Source organism: Marmota monax, unplaced genomic scaffold (assembly GCF_021218885.2).
Source record: "Marmota monax isolate L192 unplaced genomic scaffold, Marmota_monax_Labrador192_F-V1.1 WCK01_AAM20220418_F8-fsc00044, whole genome shotgun sequence".
Lineage (NCBI taxonomy): Eukaryota > Metazoa > Chordata > Mammalia > Rodentia > Sciuridae > Marmota > Marmota monax.
Genome location: NW_026695198.1, coordinates 14,407,185 through 14,429,666, shown reverse-complemented (window position 1 = coordinate 14,429,666; position 22,482 = coordinate 14,407,185). Strand labels below are relative to the sequence as shown.

Sequence of the window (22,482 nt, the reverse complement as noted above, 5' to 3'; positions counted from 1 at the left end):
GGCATTTTCATCATCTTAAACATCTGCTTATCATTTCTTCATGTTTGAAGCCTTCAATCTTTTCTAATTTTTCAATGAAATATATAAATTAGGGCTGGAAATGTAGCTAGTGATAGAGGTCTTGCATAGTATGTGTGGGCCCCTGCTTTCAATCCCCAGCACGGTAAAAAAATAGATAAATGAATACAAAACAAAATACATACACATATATAAGTTGTTTTAAACTATAGTCATCCTATTCTGCTGTAGAGCCCTAGAATTTAGTCCTCCCATGAGATTTATTTTGAAGTAAACCAAAAAGCTAAAATGAGAAAGGATCAGGGCTGCAGAGGACCAAATTGTTGTGGGCCTTGAAAGTTGGATAAATAAGTTTGGATTTGATTCCTGAGATGTCATGGGCCACCAAATCATTCTGGATCTCAGAGCAATATGGCAGCAAGCACTTTAGAAAGATTAATTTAGTACAGATGTCACAGTGAATTGAAGGGCGAGAATCTGGAAGCCGAAAAATATGGCAGGAAGCAATTGTGGACACACAGACATAAACTAACGAAGGTGGCAGGAGAGAAATGAAGCCAAGCTGGGAGATTGCAAAAGGAATAGACCTGATAAGCTACTGCACTAGGGAAGAAAGAAAACTCATGGAGGTTTAGATTCTAGGTGGTTATATTTCTCTAAATTGAGAATAGGGAAAAGTGGGAGGGAAAATTGTGAAATACAATGAAGTATTTTAGAGAAGTTGGCATGAAAGCCTCCCCTTGGAAATGTCCAGCAGCCAACTCGACATAGGGGACTGAGTTATGTGTAAGAAGCCAGAACTGGAAATGAAGACTCAAGAGTTATCAGAACCCAGGCAACAGCTAAAGCCTCGAAAATGATCAACATCTTGCAGAGAGAACTGAGAGCTCACAGATGCTAAGCCCTGAGTGACAACCTCAGTAGGGGCGGGGGTGGGGAAAGAGATGGACTCCAATGATGGAGACAAAAGAGAAATGGTCAGAGAAGTGCAAGGGATGCTGTATTTGTTTGGATAATTTGCAGATTTCTAAGAAAAAGACATTGAAAAAAAGGAGAGTAGACAAAATTGATATATCTTTGGGTAACTTTATATATCTGAATTGTGTATCCTGAATCTTAAATGCCTCGCTGCAGTATCTTTGAATTAGGGCTTTGTGTGCAATTATAGCTCTACTCTAGATTCTCTTTGCCACGTTGATCATTTCCTGGCTGCCTCCATTAGAGAATGACGTCAATGTGTACATTGCATAGCTTACTGCACTTGAGATCAACTTGAGCTGATCTTTCCTCTTCCAACTGTCCAATTAGAAGTTACTAGATAACACCATTACCAAATATTTACTAAGCAACCTACTATGTGAAAGATATCCTAATTAGGGACTGAACAAACATCTTATTCACTTACAACCTCCCTTTTAATACAAAGGGCAAGCATTACAAATGTTTAAATAAATCAAATGCAGGCTGGAAAAAAACATGTCCTAAATCTAACATATGGAGTTAATGGTGCCAAGTTGCTTCTTTTTATAAGCCCAAGAGCTTTTTAAAGCTGAGCACTCTGGTTACGCCCATTAGGTTACATGGTCCCCTCAGACTTTGTTGTATGACATCTGGTACTTTACTGCCTTAGAGGCTAAAGAGAAATACCATGCGTGCCATTTGCTTTGTCTAAAGTCTTTCTAAAAGGTTCCCTTTCAACTTGGTCTTTCTTTTTCTGTTAGTGGTAATATTCTTCAAGGGTTTCATGTATTGAAGGTCTGGTGTTAATAGATTGCCTTTTGACTTTTAAATAAGTCATACATCCATTACTCAGAAAAGAAGTAAGGGACTAATACAACCAGGATTTGTATACTAGCTTTACTTTTGCAGAAATTTTAAAGTATAATGTTGCTCAGGCGACTGAGTTTTTCAAATAAAGTATATGCATATGTCAGGAGACTATGATGTAACTAATATGAGGACTTTGATGGGGAGGGCCAGATGCACATGAGTAATGGAGGTTCAAGATTATTATTATTATTATTTTTGGCCAAGGCTGATATGTTACTTTTTAAAAAGAACCCAAATCAACATACCTTTTCAAATGTGGAGAAAAATACTGCAAAATTTTCAAACATGTTTGAATTTTACATATTCTGCTGACCTACATAAAGGTTAACTTCATGTAAATGATACTTTTTGATAGTAGAGGTTTTAAAAATTCTTGTTGTCATCACTGCCTGTATTACCTTTTGCAGGCAGCTTGACCTTCTTATTTAATAGACTTTTTCAGTAGTTCACAAACAATAGCCTGTAAATTAGATGCATCAGCATCACCTGGGAATCAGTTTTAAAAATAGATTCCTGGGTCCAATTTCTGGAAACTCTGATTCAGTATATTTGAGGTATGCCTAGGGGGTTGTATTTGCATCTGTTAAATCTACAGGTGATTTTGATAAGCTCTCAGCTTTGAGATCTACTGCATTCCCTCGGCATGTGTTGTGCGAAGTCAACTGGGCTGTGACCCAGGCTGAGCTGACATTTTCTACATGCTAAAAATGGCAGCACATCCCTTCATCTTTCTGAAATGAAAAAAGGGTGGCCCTTAACTGGTAGGCTGAAACTATGATACTCATTTATGGTGTATAAACCTGGGTCTTTAACTATAGGGAATATGAACATGGTAGGGAAATGTATCATGCCCTATACTGCCTTATTTCAGGGGCATTTGGAGCACTTAATTTTTTTCTTCTTTGTTTCTCCAAAAGGTATTAAAAGAAGAGATGTCAGGTACATAATGACATACCCAAGAAATGTAAGTAAAAATGGAATTTAGATTTTCACTTCCCTAGTCTGGTTCTTATGAAATATATAATTACATGCTGACATGAAATCTCTCATGTTGGTATATCAGACCATCTTGATGTGAAAAGGACTCATTAATGCGGTCTCACAAAATATCACTGCCACCATTTCCTCCAAAAAGGAAAGAACTCAAAAAATATTCCAAAGAAAGATTTCTACAATGCAAAAGTTAACATATTCCAAAAATAGGACCATACATATTACTCTAAACCTTTATTTTTATTTAAAAATATATGTCACCCAGAGTCCTTTAGGTTAACTCATGCCCATAATTCATTCTTTGTAATACCTTTATAATATTCCACAGTATAGATAAATCATGAGTTTTCCAATTGGTCCTTTATTGATGAGCTTCTTCGGTTTTTCTTTAAAAAATCGCTATATTCAATCTACAACAAGCATTTTTACACACATTCTAATTCCTTTATTTTAGACATGTATTTTTCTAATGGAATTTCTGGGCAAAAGGGTATGAAGATCTTAACCCCTAACAGATTCTTCTGGATTCCATTCCAAAGAGGTTGAAGCACTTTCACAATTCCTCCAGCATTATATGAGAATTATACTGTCTTCTGTACCCTCAACAGCATTAAGTATTTTCAGTCTTTTAAAGTTCTGCCAAGTTGATATGTGAAAATTAGTTTGTTATTTTAATTTGAATTTTCTTGTGAGAAAATATGCCAAGTGTAAATGAAAATACATGCCCTCTCCTGTAACTGTCTGCTTCTGGAAATGGCCCTCCTCTAGGATAAAACTAGGATAAAAAAAGTTATACTCTCCCTCACATCATGCAGGAAAAAACAAATTCCATATAAAGATCTACATGTAAAAAGGAAAAATGCAAAATCAGAAGGAAAGCTATACATTTGTATAATTTTTAGTGGGAGAGATCTTTGACGTTTTTAAACAAAATACATCTAAATGCCACAAAAGAAGAAAAATTGAAGGTAGATATGAATATCTAATCACTAAAACTGTTTACACTGCCTTTTGCCTTACAGAAAAGTCAAAAGACAAATGGTAGGCTAAAAAAGCATTACATATAACACAAAAGAGTAATATCCCTAATATATGGTTCTCTCAAAAGTTGATAAGGCCAACAGGAAAAGAAACAAACTAAAGAAAAATGAGCAAAGGATACAAATTCACTGATTTTTTTTTTCTCCACTGTGTTTAAAATATAGAGCAAGGGTGTTGACATCAGAGCATGGCATAGGTATATCTCCTGCTCCAGAGCCTGCTTGGGCTCGCATACCCTCTACCTCTAGAGCCCCTTGGCTCTACGGTCTGATGTCCTCACATGGTGTGTTACCTTTGGCAAACCTCAGGTACCTACTGATCACATCTGAAGTTTTCCTTTTGTCATGATTTCAACTGTGCACTCAACTTACTGGAGCCTAATGCTTTCTAAAGCCAAGAGCTTATATTCAGAGAGCTCCCTACTAGAAGCAGAGGCCCCACCCCCCGCCCCTGGAGCACTGTTTCACCCATTTTAAGGTGTGCCTGACAATGCAAAGACCACATCTAGTTCCAGAGTTTTAGATACTGAGTGTTGAAAAGGCACCTGCATAGTCTTTATATCCACCAGAATTTTAAGCATTTATTTGCATGCTGTACCCATAGATGAGGAACAGCTAACTCGTGAGCATGTGCTTTGCAAAGTCTAAGATAGTAACTACATACATACAAATGAGAGTAAGCTATTAGCCTTTCCATTAAATCTGCAATCAGAAATAATCAGTGAGAGTGGGAGCTTCAGGTACCCATGCTCCTTTCTCCTAAGTTGGAGAGCATACATCTTTCAAGAGCTCTCCTCAGCTCTAGTAGCCACACCCCAACAAACTTTTCATCATTTAAGGCCCCATCTTAAAGATAACATTCCAAGAAAGGCTTCTCCCATCTTAGACTATCATTTCTAGTTACATGTTCCTTCTGAGTTGTCAGCACCCTGTCCTACGTCTCCTTTATAATGTCAATCACAGTTGTCATTGAAGCTACCTCAAGAATAAACTCGGTGAAAGCAAAGACCACATCTACTGTGTAGGAGTGCTTAGCACAGTACCAGATACAGAGTAGGTGACCAAGAAACATTTGTTGAATGAATAAGTAAAAACACAATATCTTATTTATAAGATATTGTCATAGCTATTTTTAAGAATCTGTAATTATTATTTACTTAGGCATTGTCTTTGTCCCTCATGAAATCAGGACAAGGATAGGAGCTTTGTCTTTCTTATTCCTAGTCCTTTATATTCCTATCATCTAACATAACTTGAGACATATGTATTATCAATAAAAATTTGAGAAATAAACAAAGGCCCTATTATACGCTGCTGTTGGCCAACTTGATAGAACCTTGAGATCATCACCTCCATTTTCAAAGATTCATGACTGGAAATTATGAAAGCCCCCAATTTCCATATTTTTAAGTCATTTACATGCAGCATTTAATGTGCCAAAACATACAAAAATAAAATTTAAGTAAGGATTAGATCAAATAAATGTTAGATAAATAATCCTACTTTGTAGTCCATTTTTTTTTTTTTTTGCAGGTGACAGTAGGCCACCCAGTCATATTGCAATCTATCACAAAGTTAGCTGCAAATTTTGTTGTCTTCAACATTCTTTAGCCAAAACAAGACAAAGACCTCTCTAAATGTTTTGCAAGCAACTGAAAAATGCTTTTTTTTTTATTATTCAGAAGTCTTTTTCTTATAGTTTCCAAGTGAGATTATTGGTTAGGGATAGAATCCAGCACCCTAGATCATAGGTAATGTGGACTCAGTGAGAATTTTGAAGTATATAAGAAAGTCAGATAAAAATTAAGGATGAGAGATTTTATCAGGTGGTAGAGCAACAGTAGAAATGTACGTAAACTCCTCTCTCAATTCATGCTCCCATAGAGGCAAGAAATAAATCCTTAGTCCTCTTTGGCAAATCAAAAGACATTTAACTTAGACTAGTTTCTGATGGTCAGTATTATTGAGATTTTAAAAAGAAATTGATGGTGCGAAAAGCTCCTGGCAAATATTTTTCCCGCGTTTCTTCTTAAAATATAATGGCCTCACTCAGCCTGGGAAAAATATAGGATAATATATGAAAAGTGTAATGGATTCATCCTGCAGTCATTTCAAATGCCTTTTCCTCACTTTTAAATAAAAATCTAAATACAGATTTAATCATATTGTGGTATTGAGACCACTGAAGAATTTCTATTTGAAAATCCATCTCCTTAAACACACATATTAGCTGATGCTCATTGTTTCTGGTATTATTCTAAACTGAAAGACCTTGAGCTCTGCTATTCTGTTTTTGAGTCTCCCTAGTGTCTAACTGGCACTCACCAGGGCAGCCACTTTGGCTATTTAATGCTTCATTGGAATACCCAACAATCTCATTTCCACTCAGGAAGAAAATAAGGAATGTGCTTGTTTTTCATTTCAGTCGTCAGTTTGGCACTGACTATTATATTATTAAATTTACTGACTTCTGATTCTTATTTGCAATGCTTCTAAAACCGTTTTGGCACAAGATCTCCTAGAAGTTGAAACTCTTGCTATAGGGCTGATTTTTTTTTTTTTTTAGAATTTTACATGCTTGAAATTACTTTTTCTTAATATAAAAGTAGTTCATGCTTCATGGAGAAGAATTAGCAAATTGGAATGAAGTATAGAGAAGAAGAATAAACCGTAATGGTATCAACAGGTCATAATAACCACTTTCACATTCTCGAATTTTTCCCCCAAATATATATACACACACACACACATATATATATATATATATATATATATATATATATATATATATGTAATAAACATTTATATGTAACAAATCATAGTGAAACTTGATGAGTAATAATGTTCTATCTCTTGTTTTCTCTTCAATTTATTATATCTTAAGCATTAGAAATTATTTGTAAACACAATATGCACTGTATCACTGAACATATAGGTGTATCTAAGGTTCTGGTACAATAAATAAGCGGGCGATAAACGTCTTTCTATAGCCTCTATATCTTTGCCCACATTTTATATAATTCCTTTAGGAAAGTTTCTCAGAAATGAAACTATAGAGAATATTAATACTTTGAGAAACATAGTTATTAAGTTTATGTATGCCAGTTCTTTCTCTGTCCCAAGCACTTTTACAGATGGGGAAACTGAGGCATAGAGCAATTAAATAATTCCCTCCAAGGACACATTGCTAATAAGTAGGAGAGCAGGTATTACTAAACTTTCACTGTGTTTAGTTTTCACATCAGGCAGACCATCAACATGGAATTTGGAAGGAATGTTCAACCTAATTTAATCTCAGAACAGTATAGACAGCAAGGCCCAGAAAGATTAAGTGACTTGTTAAAATAACAAATAGCTAGCTAGTAGCAGATCTAGAACTTAACAGCTGGGTAAGCTGATTCCTTACCCAGAAGTCCAATAACTTGCTACTCAAAATCTGGTTCTGTGGGCCAGTGTTCATATCACCTGGGAACCTGCTAGAAATACAGAATCTCAAGTTCTGCCCTCTTTCTCCTGAAGCCCCATGAACCTGCACTGTTAGCAAAAGCCCCTGGAATCCCATTTGTGCATTTCAATTTGAGGAGCTCTGGCAATACACTCAGTAAACTTGATAGATCTTTGATACTTTAGTGAGAAATCTACATATAAGCAGCTAGTATTTATACAGCCTGAAAAAAAAGTCCTCATTTTTCAGAGTTAAAGCTTATACTGTTGAACCATCTGAAATATCTGTTATTTTATATTTAAAAATATTCAAATACTGGCAGTTTATTGTGGTTTAACTTTAGTGGAAAGCAGGGTAATAATAATAATACTTAGAGATATCTGTCATTCTCTACAGAAATTGAATTGAAGAAGACTAACACAAGGTTCCTTTCCACAACCGGGATATAGTTTAGTTGGGAAGAATAAAGAGTTGCCATACAAAATCATAAGTCCTACTGTGTAGCACTCAGAGATCTCAGGAGGAACTGAAGTCATGTTCTGAAAGATAAAAACTATGGAAGAAAATTATTGTTTCTATTAATGGCAAGAAAAATGGATGTGCAAAACTTAGCCAAATTATTAAATGGGATATCCCTGTAGGCTGCTCAGAGCCTGATAGAATACATATATAAAGAATACAGGTGTTCTGCAAAGCACAGAAGATGTAAATTACTGCTTGAAATGTGTAAGCCTGACAACTGCATTTTTTTTAATGGTAATGGCAAGTAAAGAAAGTTACAGCATTTAGGGTGTGAAATTCTTACTGGCCTGATTTTGGTCATCTCTATGTTCTGAAATTCTATAATACTCAACACAGAATGCTTCTATGAGCAGATATGGGGTGGTTTTGGGGGTCTCCCCAAAATAAATTCTCCAACACTAGCTGGGTATCCTATAATTTGATTAAACTCTGAACACATTATAACCACAGTTAACACCAGATCCCACAGGTCAATGGCTCAGTCCCATGCACTGCCCTCTACTTCAGATGCCAATTACAAATCCAGGTGTTAGGTATTTCTAATCAACTGGCTGTAATTGTTGGTTCCCATGACTCCCTCCTTAGGTTCCATCATTTGCTGGGATGTCTCACCAGACTCAAGGAAATACTTCTCCTGTTTACCCAGATGAGCAGCCAGATGGAAGAGAGGCATTAGACAAGATAAGTGGGAAGGGGCCCCAGGACCTTTAGGCTGTCTCTGAGGCCACCCTTCTAGCCCCTCTACATGTTCAGCAACCTGGAGGCTTTCTGAACCTTGTCTCTTTGGGGGGGGTTTTAATGGAAGCTTCATTATGTGTGAATAATCAAATCAACTTGCAGCTCTTCTCCTCCTTTCTCATAGAGACCAACCGATTTCACATAACTTCTGTCTGGACATTGTGGATTTTCCTAAAGTTGGGTTGCTGTTGTGGGAAGCATGCTGACCTCCAATCAGGAAATGCTGAAAACCTAAGGAGCCTGAACCACATAGCACTCTATTTGATCTTTGTGTTCAGGTTTTTATTAAGTTAGCTTATTTTAAGGGAAGCCTCCCTATGCTTTCCAGGGCCATTCTGTTTATGTGGGTACCTGGAATTAATATAAAGATCTTAATAGAGAAACTGGGTACAGGAATTACAACCAAACTTTGTTCTTACTGAATCAAGGAATCTAAAGAGAAAAATATGAAAGGAAGAACATGGCCAAGAAAGTTCTGAGAAATAAGGGACCTTTGGTTTGTAAAGCTTAGTTGAAAACTAAAGAGACTATCACACTCAAAAAAAATAAAACAAATTCAAATGTAATCCTTAGAGGATAAAATGACAAAGACAAAAATGCAAGGAGCACTTCACTAAATTTGGTAAAAGGCAACATCTAATAACCATGTTGACCAGCAGATGCTCGTTAGGCACCAGTCAGGGAAGAGTGGCTTCAACTCCCGAGATCTCCCCAAATATAAAACAATCGAAGGAGGTTATATAAGTAGAACATCTAAGACCAAATTTGGATAATAGTGTGAATGACTCCTAAAACATATCGAAGAGGGAGAAATCTACAGGAGGGCAGAGGACATCACACTTAAGCTGATACAGGTGGCCACTCTAGGCTCCCCAACTTCCTCCTAGATCCATAAGGGCAAATGGTTTCTATTCCTCACTGCCTGTCATTGATGAAATCTAGTTTGGCAATACTGTTGGCAATTTGATTTCTAGTTTCTTCATTTCCTTCCAGACCCCACTCCCTCCTTTCCACCCATTCTGATTTTTTGCTAAATATGCCGAGACTGTCGGGGGACTGTGAGAATATAGATAAGAATAAGACATAGCATCTTACTCTCAAATTGCTTATCACCTAAAAGGAAAGATAAGACATCCACAAACTGATACTGAGCAAAGCAGTACAGCAATTGTTAAAAATGACAGAAAGTGTAATGGAATTCCAAAGGAGGAAACATGACAGCAGAATGGGGGTATCAGAAGTGCTAGTTTGATGGAGGAGATAGTGTTTGAACTGGATAATGAAAGGTGGGCAGGTGTGGAGGAGAGAGGACTTCCCCAGAACCAGGTGCAGAAGAAGAGGGCTGTGGGTGAATCTCGGCAATTCATAATGATAAGAAAAAAAAGAGAATAGATCCCTAACTTATGGGGAGCAGCAGGTGACTGACAGGTTCCCTCAGCTGCAGCTCCAGCCTGGTCACCCTGCAGGTCGTCTTCCACAGTGGTTCTCAACCTTGAACTTAATCACCTGGACCACTTGTTAAGACCCATATTGCTTGGCCCTACCCTCAGTGTTCCTGACTTGGGAGCCAGAGGGGACCTGAGAATTTTACATTTCTAACAAGTTGCCAGGTGATGCTGATGTTGCTGGCCTGAGACCCTCGGTTCAAGGTCATGCCACATAAACTCAGATTCATACCTCACTCACTGCTTCCCAGGCTTGGAAACTTCTATTCTCAGAGAGTCACGTGACTCCTGGTCTCATTTTTTTCTTCTCATCAACTCTCCTGACACTCTTTATCCCTTTTCTGCACTTTCTCTCTCTCTGTAGCCCTTATCAGAACTCTACACTAGGGTTTATTAATTTTCCATCATTCCATTAGAATTTAAATCCCACAAAAGACTTTGTTTTATTCATGAATATCTAAAGCAGTGTTATATTCCTAATACCTAAATTCCTGTGTTCCTAGACCTTAAAAGAAGTGTTGGGCATGTGGGAGACACTCAGCCAGTAGCTTTGACTGAACAGATCAGAGATTACCTTGGAAGGAAGAGGGGGCGGGAGAAAGGACCTGCAGTTTGTGGCAGGAAGGATGGAAACTGGGAAGGCTCAGGTTAAATGCTGCATGGCTTCCATCATATCAGCAAAGATACCTTTCTCTGTCCTGTGAGTAAAAGGTATGGGGTCAGAGGTAGGAGGAAGGAAGGGTATAGGTATAGCAGGGGAGGTTGAGTAATGGGAGAGTTTCTAGAAGGGCTGTATGGAGAATACACTCACTTGGTAAACTAGGATCTTATGGAAAAAGAAAGAAAGAAAACCCTTATTTTATGCAGGGAAAAACAAAGCTGACTAAATTTATTTCTCTCTGAAATACTGAAGGGGTTTTTCTATCAGATATGATGCAAGATTATTTTCTAGTCATCACTCATAGTCATTTCTCTTTGCTTCCACAGAGGTCTGAAAATGTAGGGGGAACTGAACTTCCTGATATATGCCTTCCTTTCTGTCCCATAAGTCAAAGACTTAGAAACTGGATGCTGGAAAAAATATTCTAAATACTCCAAACATCTTACAACATAGGTTTATCTCAAATGCCTCCAACCTCCAAGATGTTTAGCAATTTTGATGCCAGATGTCTGGTTATCATGTCATCAGATGTCCCATGCAAACCTGATGGATAGGATAAGACCCCAGTCCTACTGTAGCTTATTATGACTCTTCTATCCTCATTAGAGTCACAAAATCAGAAAAAAATAACTTAGTAGACATTTAGGAGATTCACCAGTTAGTCTGATGTTCTGAAAAGTAAATGGAGGAAATGAAAATTCAGCCAACAAGGTCACATGTACAAATGGTTACACATTCTATAAGTGCAAAAAAAGATCAGAGTTCTCATCTGGTGATAAATGAGTGACACTCCAAAATCTCTTAACAGCTGGTGATCTAAGACTGAAATCTATGTAAATACAGGATGTGTGTGTTAAGAAAATAAAAGCAGAGAAAAGGCATAGAGAGTGTGTGCTGATCTAATATACTTGTCTTTTCATTTGTTTTGAATAATTGTTCATGCGCACCATCCCCTCAGTTTAGACTATTGAATTAAAATATAAGCCCTGAGAAGGCAAATTGCCACTCTCTCTGCAAGACACAGCCTGACACAACTACCTTAAAGATTAATCCCCAACCCAACTTGGGGATAAGAAGCAATGGTCAGAATGTGGTGTAGAATGAGGGGGGATGGAAGGGCTTGGAAACTGAAGAAGGAGAGGGGAGACCCATTCATTTGGCCAAAAGAAACTAAGACATTTTCACAGTCTTTTACTTAGTGCCCCAAAATAGAAGGTAATAGAAATAGCCTATTTTGCAATGGGATGTGTCTGTGTGAGAGTCTTTCCAAGTAATATTAGCAGAATCAGCTACCTAATACCTTGCATTATATTTTGATCTACAAAGCTCTGCATCATTTCATTCAATGCTAGGTAAATACAAATTAGTGACCATATTTGCCTTTTCTTTCTTCCATTGCTATTACATTTCTATCTTCTTTTATTTCATTTCAGAGCCCCAGAAGTTGGTATAACACAAACTGTCAGAGTTGTACATGTATTCTCTTTGCCTTCAATTCCAGGTGGGATTTATCTGTTAGGGATCCAGCAGAAATAGAATTTTGCTCAGATGGTTCAATCAAAGACTTTAATAAAGGGGCTATTGACAGATATGGGCAGGGTGAGAGGACAGAGTTGCTGAAGAGATCAGTGATCCCTCAGTTTAAAGGGACAAAGGAAGGAAAGGAATTACACCCCTACAGGCCAGAGAGAGCCAGCCTTTGGAAGGGGTGCTGCTCAGGAGGGGCTGTTCTAGAGTCCAGTAGCTACTGTTGGAACTGTGGGCTTGCAAACAGCAAGGGGAGACATAGAAGAAATAACCTGGTCTTTCTCTCATCCTGTCCTCCATTGGCCTGCTGAAGAAAGGAGCCAGATACAGGCCAAGAGGCCCATCTCCCAAGCACAGAGAAGAGAAAGGCAGAGAGGATGAGGGTTGAGGAGACTGCTGACAGTAATCTTGCTTGACTGACTTTTTGACTTCCTCCAGACATATTTAAACATGTCCTCACTCTTTTGTTAAAATATAATAGACTGGGGGCTGGGGTCATGGCGCAGTGATAGAGCGCTTGCCTAGCATGTGTAAGGCACTAGGTTCGATTCTCAGCACCGCATATAAATAAATGAACAAAATAAAGGTCCATGAACACCTAAGGAAAAAAGTATATAATAGATAGAATGATGAGGGTTTATGGGGTGTGTGTTATGGTGACTTGAAGTAACATGGAATGATCCAGAAAAAGATGATGGAGTTGGAGATCACAGTTCTATTAGAGACTTATTTCTACCATTAGCTGCACCCTTAGAAATCATTCTTCCCCAAGTCGTTTCCCTCAGGAACATTTAAAATCTAAATCCTCCCTCCTTTTATCAGGTCCCCTATTTACTATCTCATCATAGGACCAATACCTCACTGTGTACTTTATAAAGAAAAGAGAGGTGAACCAGGAGCCTCTGCAGAGACTAACTCCGTCACTTTCTTTTCTTTATCTATAGTTTCTTCCTTTCATCTGCCAGCTGGCATAAACCATGAGTTTAAGTAAAAGCAAAATTGCTACCTTTAGTTCTAGCCGTCAACTCCCCATGGCACCCCCACCTTCCTTTCAAAAAGAAACTTCTTGAAATTTTGGTCTATACTCCCTAGTTTGCTCATGTCCCATTCAATCCTCAATCTACTGTGCTCTGGTTTTCACTCACTACTCCATCACAAATGGACAATAACATCACAAATGACTTCCTTTATGACGAATCATTTGGGTACACTTTGCAATGATTGACAGTAGCTACTTCCTTCTTGGAGTTCTTTATTTCCTTGAACTGACCTTTCCTGGATTTCTTCCTCTCTATACCTTTCTGCTAGTTTTTTTTTCCCTCTGGCTTTTGTTCACTTTATTTAGTTTGGGGCTCTCTTTTCATATAACAAGAGCTTCCTGGGCACTCTATCCTACACTCAAGTTTTCAAGAAATTTGATTTACACTTCACTTACTGGAATTTATTTAACAGGTTAGATTCTTCTCTTGAGCTCCAGACCCAGTTATCCTAATGGCTACTTTATAAGCACCTTACACTACATGTATCTGAAACAGTGTTTACCTTCTCTACAAAGAGCTCCAGTTCAATTTTTCAATATTGAGAATCACTTTACACCATTCCTTCTTTCCTCTATGCTTGATTACCAATTTGTGAAAATTCTTCCTCCTGAATATTTCTTGAATTGTTTCCCTCCTTTCTCTAATGTTGCAACTGCAAGCTTATAGAACTATTGTCACCTTAATATCCCAGTTGTCTCACCAACAAGCATAAGCTTTCAAGTCTTCCCCTCTGTTACTTCAGAACTTTATTTTAAAAATCTAATCATTTAAATTCTCTGCTTAAAATTCTGCATTAGCACCCTATCACTTTTGGGAGAGATGAGAACTGTGTGTCATGGGACACAAGCCATGTCATTACCTCACCTACCTCTGCAGCCTTACCTCTTCTTCCCCTTGCAAAGAGAAATGCCTTCTATTTAAACATACTTAATTGCTTTGATTTTCTAGATTTGACCAAGCTCTCCCACTTGTATCTGGAAAATCTTAACATACTTTCTAATTATGTGTGTGCATGTGTGTTAGTGTTAGTGTGTGTGTGTCTACCAAGATCAGAGCCATGTCCTTTCAGTACCAGTTATTTAAAAAGAAAAATGTAAAATAACATCATGTTCAATAGTTCATTTGAATTTTTGTTTGAGCCAAGTGGAAAGGAGATTTTGTTGGTAGTCATTGGATATTTGCTGACACTGAGAGACTTCTACTTATCACCTAGTATATTCTTAGTCTTTAGCTAATGACCAAACTCCATAACCTTCCTTGTATCTAAGCCCATCTACCTAATTCTGGTAAGAAGTAATGTTTGAATTTCTAGATTGTGATAGCTCACAACTCAGAAGCCACCTTTGAGCTTCTCTCCAGCCTTCAGTCTGGATTAGGTGAGCTAATCCTGCACTCATCTGGCACCAAGAGTTTTGTCTGTGGGCAGAGGGGTCCTAGAGTTGGGATTGTTTGTTTACTTGCCCGAGTTACTCATTACATTGCACACGTGGACTGCACTTTCATCTCTGTGGTCCCAGACTAGCAGCAGACCAGACATCCTACAAATATTTATAGAAATGAAATAAAATCCTCCCTCGTTAAACACTTCTCAGCCTTGCCAAATCACTTGCCTTCATCCCCAACAACATTAGGGAATAGGAAAGGGTAAGCTGATTTCTAGATTCACCAAAGGTGATGCTGTCAACTGTAAAGAATGCTTGAACCCCACTGACCTGGGTTGCAGATCTAACACCACCAATCTCTCTGAAAATCCTTTCACCTTGATGGAGTTCTGCTTCCTCATGTATTAACCAAAGGGGAAAAGGGACTGGGCTTTGTTTGGTTTTTTTTTTTTTTTTTGTCTCCTCTAGTTCTGACTCTATGACTTAAAAAAAAAAGCACCACTTAGAGAACAAAATGCACACTTCTAATCAACTCAACCTGTAAAACTATACAAGTCCTCTTGGAGGAATCATTCTTTCAGGAGAACTGAATGGGTCAGCTGACCACTGAGTAACTGCTACTTATCTTTTAGTATGTTCTTCCTGATCTAGCCTTTGATCATGACTGCATTTTACAACCCCCTTGCAATCAAAGCCCATCTACCTAATTCTGGTTTGTAGGAAGTACTATTTAATTTCCAGTCTGTGTCCTTTTCTTTCCATGCTCCTGCTAGGTGGATTGTGAGAGACAGAAGACTCCTTCTTGGACTGCATTTCAGAGTTGAGTGTTCAGCATAGCAAAGTAACAAGACTTCAGGGGCCTGGTTCTCTGGCACTGCCAACCAGTCATACCTGTTCTGGATTTTTACATGAGCAAGAAATAAATTTATTGTTTAAGCCATTGAGGTTTGGAGTTGTCATGGGAGGAAAAAAACAAAAAATTGACAAAACCAAACTAACAGTAATCCTTACTAAAATAGACATTGAAACAAGAAAACTTCTATTTTCAAAGTATACCAAAAAAGAAAAAAAAAAAAGCAAAGATTACAATTTTGTGGGGAAACCATGTAGAAGTCAGTTACAACACTTAAAGCAGAATAATATTCTAGGGAATTTGACACTGCCCAGAATATGATATGAAAGATTCCTATTCTGCATTCCACTTTGTCATAAAGAAGCTAATGCCTAGAGGAAGAGCATGAAGGCATTTATTTAGCAAAGCAAATTCAAATCCAATAAACCAGTTATCTACTGATTGATCATAATGAGGACTCTACAATAAGTCACCAAAAGAGATTTTATTTTCTGTTCAGCAATTCCATTTACAAAGACAGGAAAGCAGAATGCATGTGTCTGTCGTTTGTACAATATGAGCTGTGAAGTTATGAAACATCAACATCCTCTGCTGCTTTGGGGGGGATGGAAGTGATTATGCTGATGGTGTTATCCAGAAAGTATGCTGGTGACAGAAAATAAAAAATCCATTATCAGACTGGGCCCCAAGGAGAAAATGGCCTGGAAGCATTTGAAACTCTCTTCTTTTCACTAGCTCAGCTAGCAGAGGGAGAGCTGATCCCCACAGAGTGCCGTCTGCCTGAGAGTACAGGTCAGAGTACAGAGCTGCAGTGCCGCACACTCTTAACAAGCAGAGCACAGGGCCCCAACACACGGAAGAGTCTGCAGGCAAGAAAGCTTTTGGTATAATGAGCTGATAAACAATCAGCACTTAGGGACTGTACTTTGAGCTAGTGCATAAGGAAAACTAAAAATATTCTACCATTAATAAGGGGCAAGAGCTAAAAGGAACTTCCTGAAGGCACTGAAGAATAATTACATTAACCACACACTGACTCATGGGGGAAAAGCTCAAAACCAACCTTAGAACCCACCACGCATTCTTTATAGTTCTTTTTTTTTTTTAAGATAGAAATTTGGACCTTTATTTTTTTATTTGTTCTTTTTAAATATACATGATAGTAGAGTGTATTTTGACATATTATACATACATGGAGTATAACTTCCCATTCCTTTATAGTTATTAATGCTCCAAATATACAGATGGCATACATTTTGGCTTATCATTCACAAGCTGAGATGGTTCCTTCTTGCTTTTTGGTTCTTATTATGAATGAGGCCTGGCTGTTTTGCTGGTTAGAAGTGAGCCATGCTGCAACTCTACTTCTTGACTTGAGTAGACAGGGGTCTCAGGGGCAAGGAAGGGAGAATTAGAGGCAGGAAAACCAGAGAGGCTGATTTCTAGAACACTTGAAAGTCAGGCAGAGGAATCTGGATCTGAAGTAGGTGGCAATAGAAAGTCAAAATAGGGCATTGAGCAAGGGACTAATATGTCTTATTTCAGGAAGATCATCACTATGAGTAAGGACTAGAGAAAGACGGATCAGTGGGGAGAAAGCTACCTTAACTCAGATTGAGAAAAAGAAGTCGGACGTGGCTGGCAGCTATTAGAAGGAAGAGGAGAAGAATAATGAAACTCTTTTCGTAGGAACAAAAGGAACAGATAAAGTGTTCCAGAGGAAGAAAATAAGGGGGTAGCTTAAGGAATGCAGGAAAGTGCATTAAGGAATCAAATATAGTAAAGAATAAAAGCATTGAACCCACAATTTAGTAGCCAACTCAGAATCGTTCTCAGATCGAAGGGGAGCATTGCCAGTTACCATGCCAGAATGGCAGATGCAACTGGATGGTTGCTGGCCACTTGGGCCAGTTTGGGACAAATGGGGGATTTACAGCCATCCTCTCTGAAAAGAGCCTTAACTACTTACATGCAACACAACTCTCAGATTCATATGATAGCTCTGATCTCTTGTACTTTAGCCCTACCTAGGCTTCTAAGAGCTCAGGGCATTCAAAGGAAGCTACCATCAGGGGACAGAACAAATGAAAACTGCTGTTGAGGGACAGAGGATAGCTAGAGAAAGTGCAAAATGAGCACAGCATCCCTGAGGTTGAGTCTCTCTATAGATCACTCCATGTCTCATAATCTCTGTCTCTTCCATATGTTACATCCCAACTTGGGGCCTCTTTGTCTACAGATTTTAGAGAACCAAACAACTTCTTAAAAAAGAATCTTACTTCCTTCCCATCTATTTCTTTGACTCCCTATATTCTATTTCTGCAGATGGCTGGAGAATTTGTGGACTTATGAGCAGGAGTACAGGTATGTGGGTTTGGGGCAGAGGTGAGTACAGCAGAGACACTGACTCCTCCGCATGCACCAGCTGGCTGTACTGCTGCTGTAGCCAGCCCTGTGCATACCTGTGGTCATGGGAGAAAGGCTGTGTCATCAGAGCCTGAGAATGAAGACAGAAGAGGAAGGAACTACGTTGAGACATGAGAGGAGACTTCAATAAAGTCGGTATTGGATGAGGAAGGATGAATGCATACAACCTCAGCATGCAGATCAAAAGCCAGTAGTTTCATATCCCAAGAAGCAGCCAACAAGGTAGGAAGCCAGTTCTCTTTGCACCTTCTACTGAGATACAGCAGGGCTTGGAGATTGGAATTGACCAGGCCCTCGAGGAGATTTCTACCACTCTTTCTTGGTTCATTGAGCATTCCTATCAATCCCCACAAGAGTCATAAACTCCTCATACAATGTATACTCAATATATATGTGGGCCATTTTCTTTTACTAAACTACAACTCTCAGAGGGCATTCACCCTGTCAGTCAATGTCCTTGGCACACAACGGGGTTCAAATAATACCTACTAGTTGAATGAAGGCCCGTGTCCTGACCACTTCTGGTGCTACTATTTTTTTGTGACACCAAAAAACTTTAGATTTTTTTGACAATCTAAAGTTCCTTCATCTTCTGTTTTTTTTTTTTTTAATCTCTTATGGTTATTGCTTTTCTGTAAGTGATTCACCATCAATGACTCATCACCCCCTAGAGAAGGTGACCAAAATTAAACTTCCAATTTCACCCACAGAATCTACTCTTTCTTTCCTGTCCTGAAACTATCAGTTTTCCAAACAAGAGCAAATCTTCAGTTTTTCCTAAATGAAATTATTTTCTCTGCCCAAATGAGTGGCAGATTGTGAAGTATAGATGATGGAGTCAGGTGGAGTTGAGTGAGAATACAACTCTGTCTTCAGGTTAGTTATCTCTAAGCTTGAGATCTCTATCCTGCTACCAATGGCAAAGGTTGCTGAATTATAATTATTAATATTTTAAATAAATATTTATTTTAGGTATTAGTAGTAGCTGTTTTACTACCCTATTACGTAGTTACTAAGTACTAAGAACCGTGCTATTACTTTAATCTTCACAACAACTTGGTGAGGAAGGTTCTCATGTTACCTCCATTGTCCCAGAAGGAGGAGACTGAAGCTGGTTAAGGATCTTGCCCAAGGTAACAGAGAGCTACTAAGTGTGGGAAAATAGAAACTGAAACACAGGCAGTGGAACTTCAGGACCGAGGCTACATTGACTGGCAAGAAGAACGGTAATGAGCAGTTTTCAAAAAATCATGACAACGTTAATTCTATGGTGTTGTCAGAATTTATTGTTTTACCGTCTTAGATCTCTTTTACTATCACTAAAAAAGTCTACCCTAATTTCCTGTGATGCAGATGACTTTTTTGTGTGTGTTTGTGCCCTCAGTATCACAGTATAATAAATAACTAGGTCTGCTTCCAGAAAACAAGATGAGGGGGAAAGAGGAGATGACACAGAGATGTTTGCTCGTCTAGGAGTCTCACTCACTGGCTGCCATTTGTTTATTGCCCAAATGTTTGACTTGGCCCCTAAAGCCCTTCGACACTAGAATATCAGCAGAGTCATAACATTCAAAGTCAATTTATTTTCCTCACTTTGTTTTCTTTCTTTTCTATGTGTTTTTAGACCTCCCTTTTCAATGTGTAACTAATATTTATCCAAAGTACCATTTTTTTTTTTCCAGATTTTGCCTGTGGTCTCTCTACACATTTATTTTTTAATTTCCAGAGACACTTAAATTTGTAACTTACTAAGCATTTATTACACCATTAGCCCTATCCAGTTGTTACTAATTTATGTATAAAGGAGGATGAGCTTAAAAAAATAAAATAATAGAACTGAGCTCATTAGCTGCTCTCAAGAGGCATACCAGTTTTTCCTGACTGTTCTTTTATTCATGTTCAGGGTCCTGCAAATGATAATCACATATTATTGGATTCAACCAAAGCCTACTAAATATCTATAAGTGAATACCAGAAAGAGAGTTGCCCTATAATTATTGATAAGAAAATAAGCATTAGGGGATAAAGATGAGGTGGCTTAGGCTAACTTTGAATAGGCAAAGCCAAAGATAATGCTAATCATTGTATTCCCATGTCTTCCTATCAGCTACTTGTTCCTGGAAAAGCTTAACATGCAGAAAGTAGTTCCTAAGTAAACAAAGCAAAATACTCCTAAATCTGAGAAGTTTCTGTCTTTGGTGATGAGAGAATGACATATATCCCACTACGGTAAGTTAAAGACCTCCATTTTTGATGGATAAGTATACTCAGAAATATTTCTGATTTTAAAGAAGCCCTCGGCTTCTATTGGGATGGACAGGTAAGTCTCAATTCTTCAGCTTCTCATTATTTTTCTTCCTTCCAACTTTCAGACATCTGGTAATTTATACATTTGGGACTATCTTATTATGTGGCAGCTGAAGTGAAAATGGCAATTATTACTTTCAGTACAGAACAACTGAGAAGATCGTGCAGCCTCCTGCAGGAGGGCTCCAGTTGCTAAAAGATCCATACAGAAAAGATACTGGCACTGGCCTCATTTCCTATACAAAGTGGTGCCTGGGGAAGGGCACATACCTGCTCTGCTGAAGCAGGCCTGGCAACTTATCATACAGGAGCGCCACACACTGAAGTAATTATGCCCTAGGCTGCAGCTCAGCGGAGGAGTGATGTCCTGAGTCACACATGCATGGAAATCTGTGATATATGTTTATCCTATGACCTGATATTAGGAGAGTCAGAATTAACTCCTCCTCAACCCCAGGTTACACCATTAGTCATTAAACATGGGCTTCTTTATGCACATCTCCAAGTAGGTGACAAATGACAGGATGTAATGCCTAGACTTTAAGTGTTAGGAGACAGAAAAGCAGCCTTCAGATGTTAACTCCCTTCTTTTCCTCCCAGGAACACAAGGATGGAAAAACTGGGGATGGTACTAACATCTATAACCCCTATCTTAACAACCCTTAACTACCACCTCTATCCCCCATCCTGCATCCTCAAGAACTGAGGACCTATTTTTTATTTTTATTTTTCCCTGTAAGCACAGAGGAACACTGGAGACAGTGAGAAAAAAAGGAAACACAATTCTCTGTTCCAGGATCACATTTATAAACTTTTCCTTACATTCTTCCTAAAAAGAATAGCTTTTCTTCAAGACATTGGGAATCACTTGGTCATTATCTAAGATTAAATGAAAACTTCTCACCTGGTGATTGAGTGATAGCAGACATTTAAAAAGACATGACACTGGTTTTCCTCCTGTTTTAAGCAATTGAACTAGAAAAACTATTTAAGGTTCTTCCACTTCTAAAATGCAGGCATGCCATAATTTCCAAACTCAAAAGAACGACCCCCTGCAAATCTGAACCGAGTGCCTGCTATCTACACCACAGCAAGACTTCAGGATAATAAGAACATGCATAGTAATATACTGCTTCATACCCAGCCCTGGGTCTCCTTAAGAAAGCTATATACAAAGCCTGCTAACCTATAGAGGGGGAGAAAGTGATTGTTTTTCCCTTTGTTTCTCCTTCAGAAAAAGACCCCTCATTTTACAGTTGGCTACTTTTATTCTGCTTATTTTGACTTGAATTATTAGTACTGCTCAGATTTGAAAATACTTTAATAACCATTCTGAAGACTAACAAGCATAAAAAAATTACAGTCAGTTGTAAATTAATCACTGGTGAATTTCAAGCCAGTACTCTTGCATATTATTCTAAAGGAGATACTGTAATTTTCAGGTCACAATTCACGTGGTACAGCAGAATCCTTCATGCTGAGCATCAACCAAGGCAAATATTGTCCATGGTTACCCCCAAAGACAGAATCCCATTCAACATGGGGTCCACAGCTGAGGTTTGCATGCTATCAAAAATATGAAAAGCCCGACATCTCGCTCACCACATTCTCTCAGTGAGCTAAACCAAAGCACTGGGAACTGCATGTATGTTTTATCGAGGGGACCAGAAAAAGTGTGCAGATTCACTCAGAGACCAGAAAAAGTGAGGCACACAGGAGCAAAGCAGCCCCCTCATCCAAATCAAAGCCCTGCCGGGCAAGAAAATTGCTCCACTTACCCAGCATAGCGGTTGTTGTAAAGGTGACTATGCCCTGGTTGCAGAATCCTCAAAAAAAGCCAGCAAAGAGGTAGAAAAGCAGCTGGCTGGCTCCTGGGCTTCCGGAGGAACTTCATAGCGTTACAATGAGAGGAGTTGAAAGTTACAGCAGTCACCAGAGGAGGCTGGAGGTAGCTCACAGCACCCCCTGCTCACCACGCACATTGTCTGGGAAGGGGGTGGGGGAGGCTTGGGAATGAGCAAAATGTGACACTTCTTTCCAGCCACAAAGAAAAAAAAAAAAAGTTTAGGCTGCTAAGGAAGGGAAGTTGCTATTAAGACTTGGTCTTGGGAGGAGAAGCTGCAGCCCAGCCCAGCCCAGCCGGGAGCCTGATCCTTAATCAGGCTCCCCTGGAAGGGGCTGGGCCTCCATGGTGCTGACTCATGGCAGGGGTTGCTGGGTGCTGCTTCCTTTGGGTAACTCTTCTCTGTTTTGT

At 38.7% G+C, this 22,482-nt stretch overlaps 1 protein-coding gene across 1 annotated transcript in view; it reads right to left on the bottom strand.

Moving 5' to 3' along the window:
* The window catches only part of Cpa6 (carboxypeptidase A6), a 326,683-nt gene extending 304,401 nt beyond the window's left edge, over positions 1 to 22,282 (bottom strand). The window contains exon 1 of the mRNA XM_046428625.2: positions 22,007 to 22,282. Coding sequence (XP_046284581.2) covers positions 22,007 to 22,122 — 116 coding nt within the window. The 5' untranslated portion in view covers positions 22,123 to 22,282. The remainder of the gene's footprint in view (positions 1 to 22,006) is intronic.
* Positions 22,283 to 22,482: the final 200 nt, after the last annotated feature.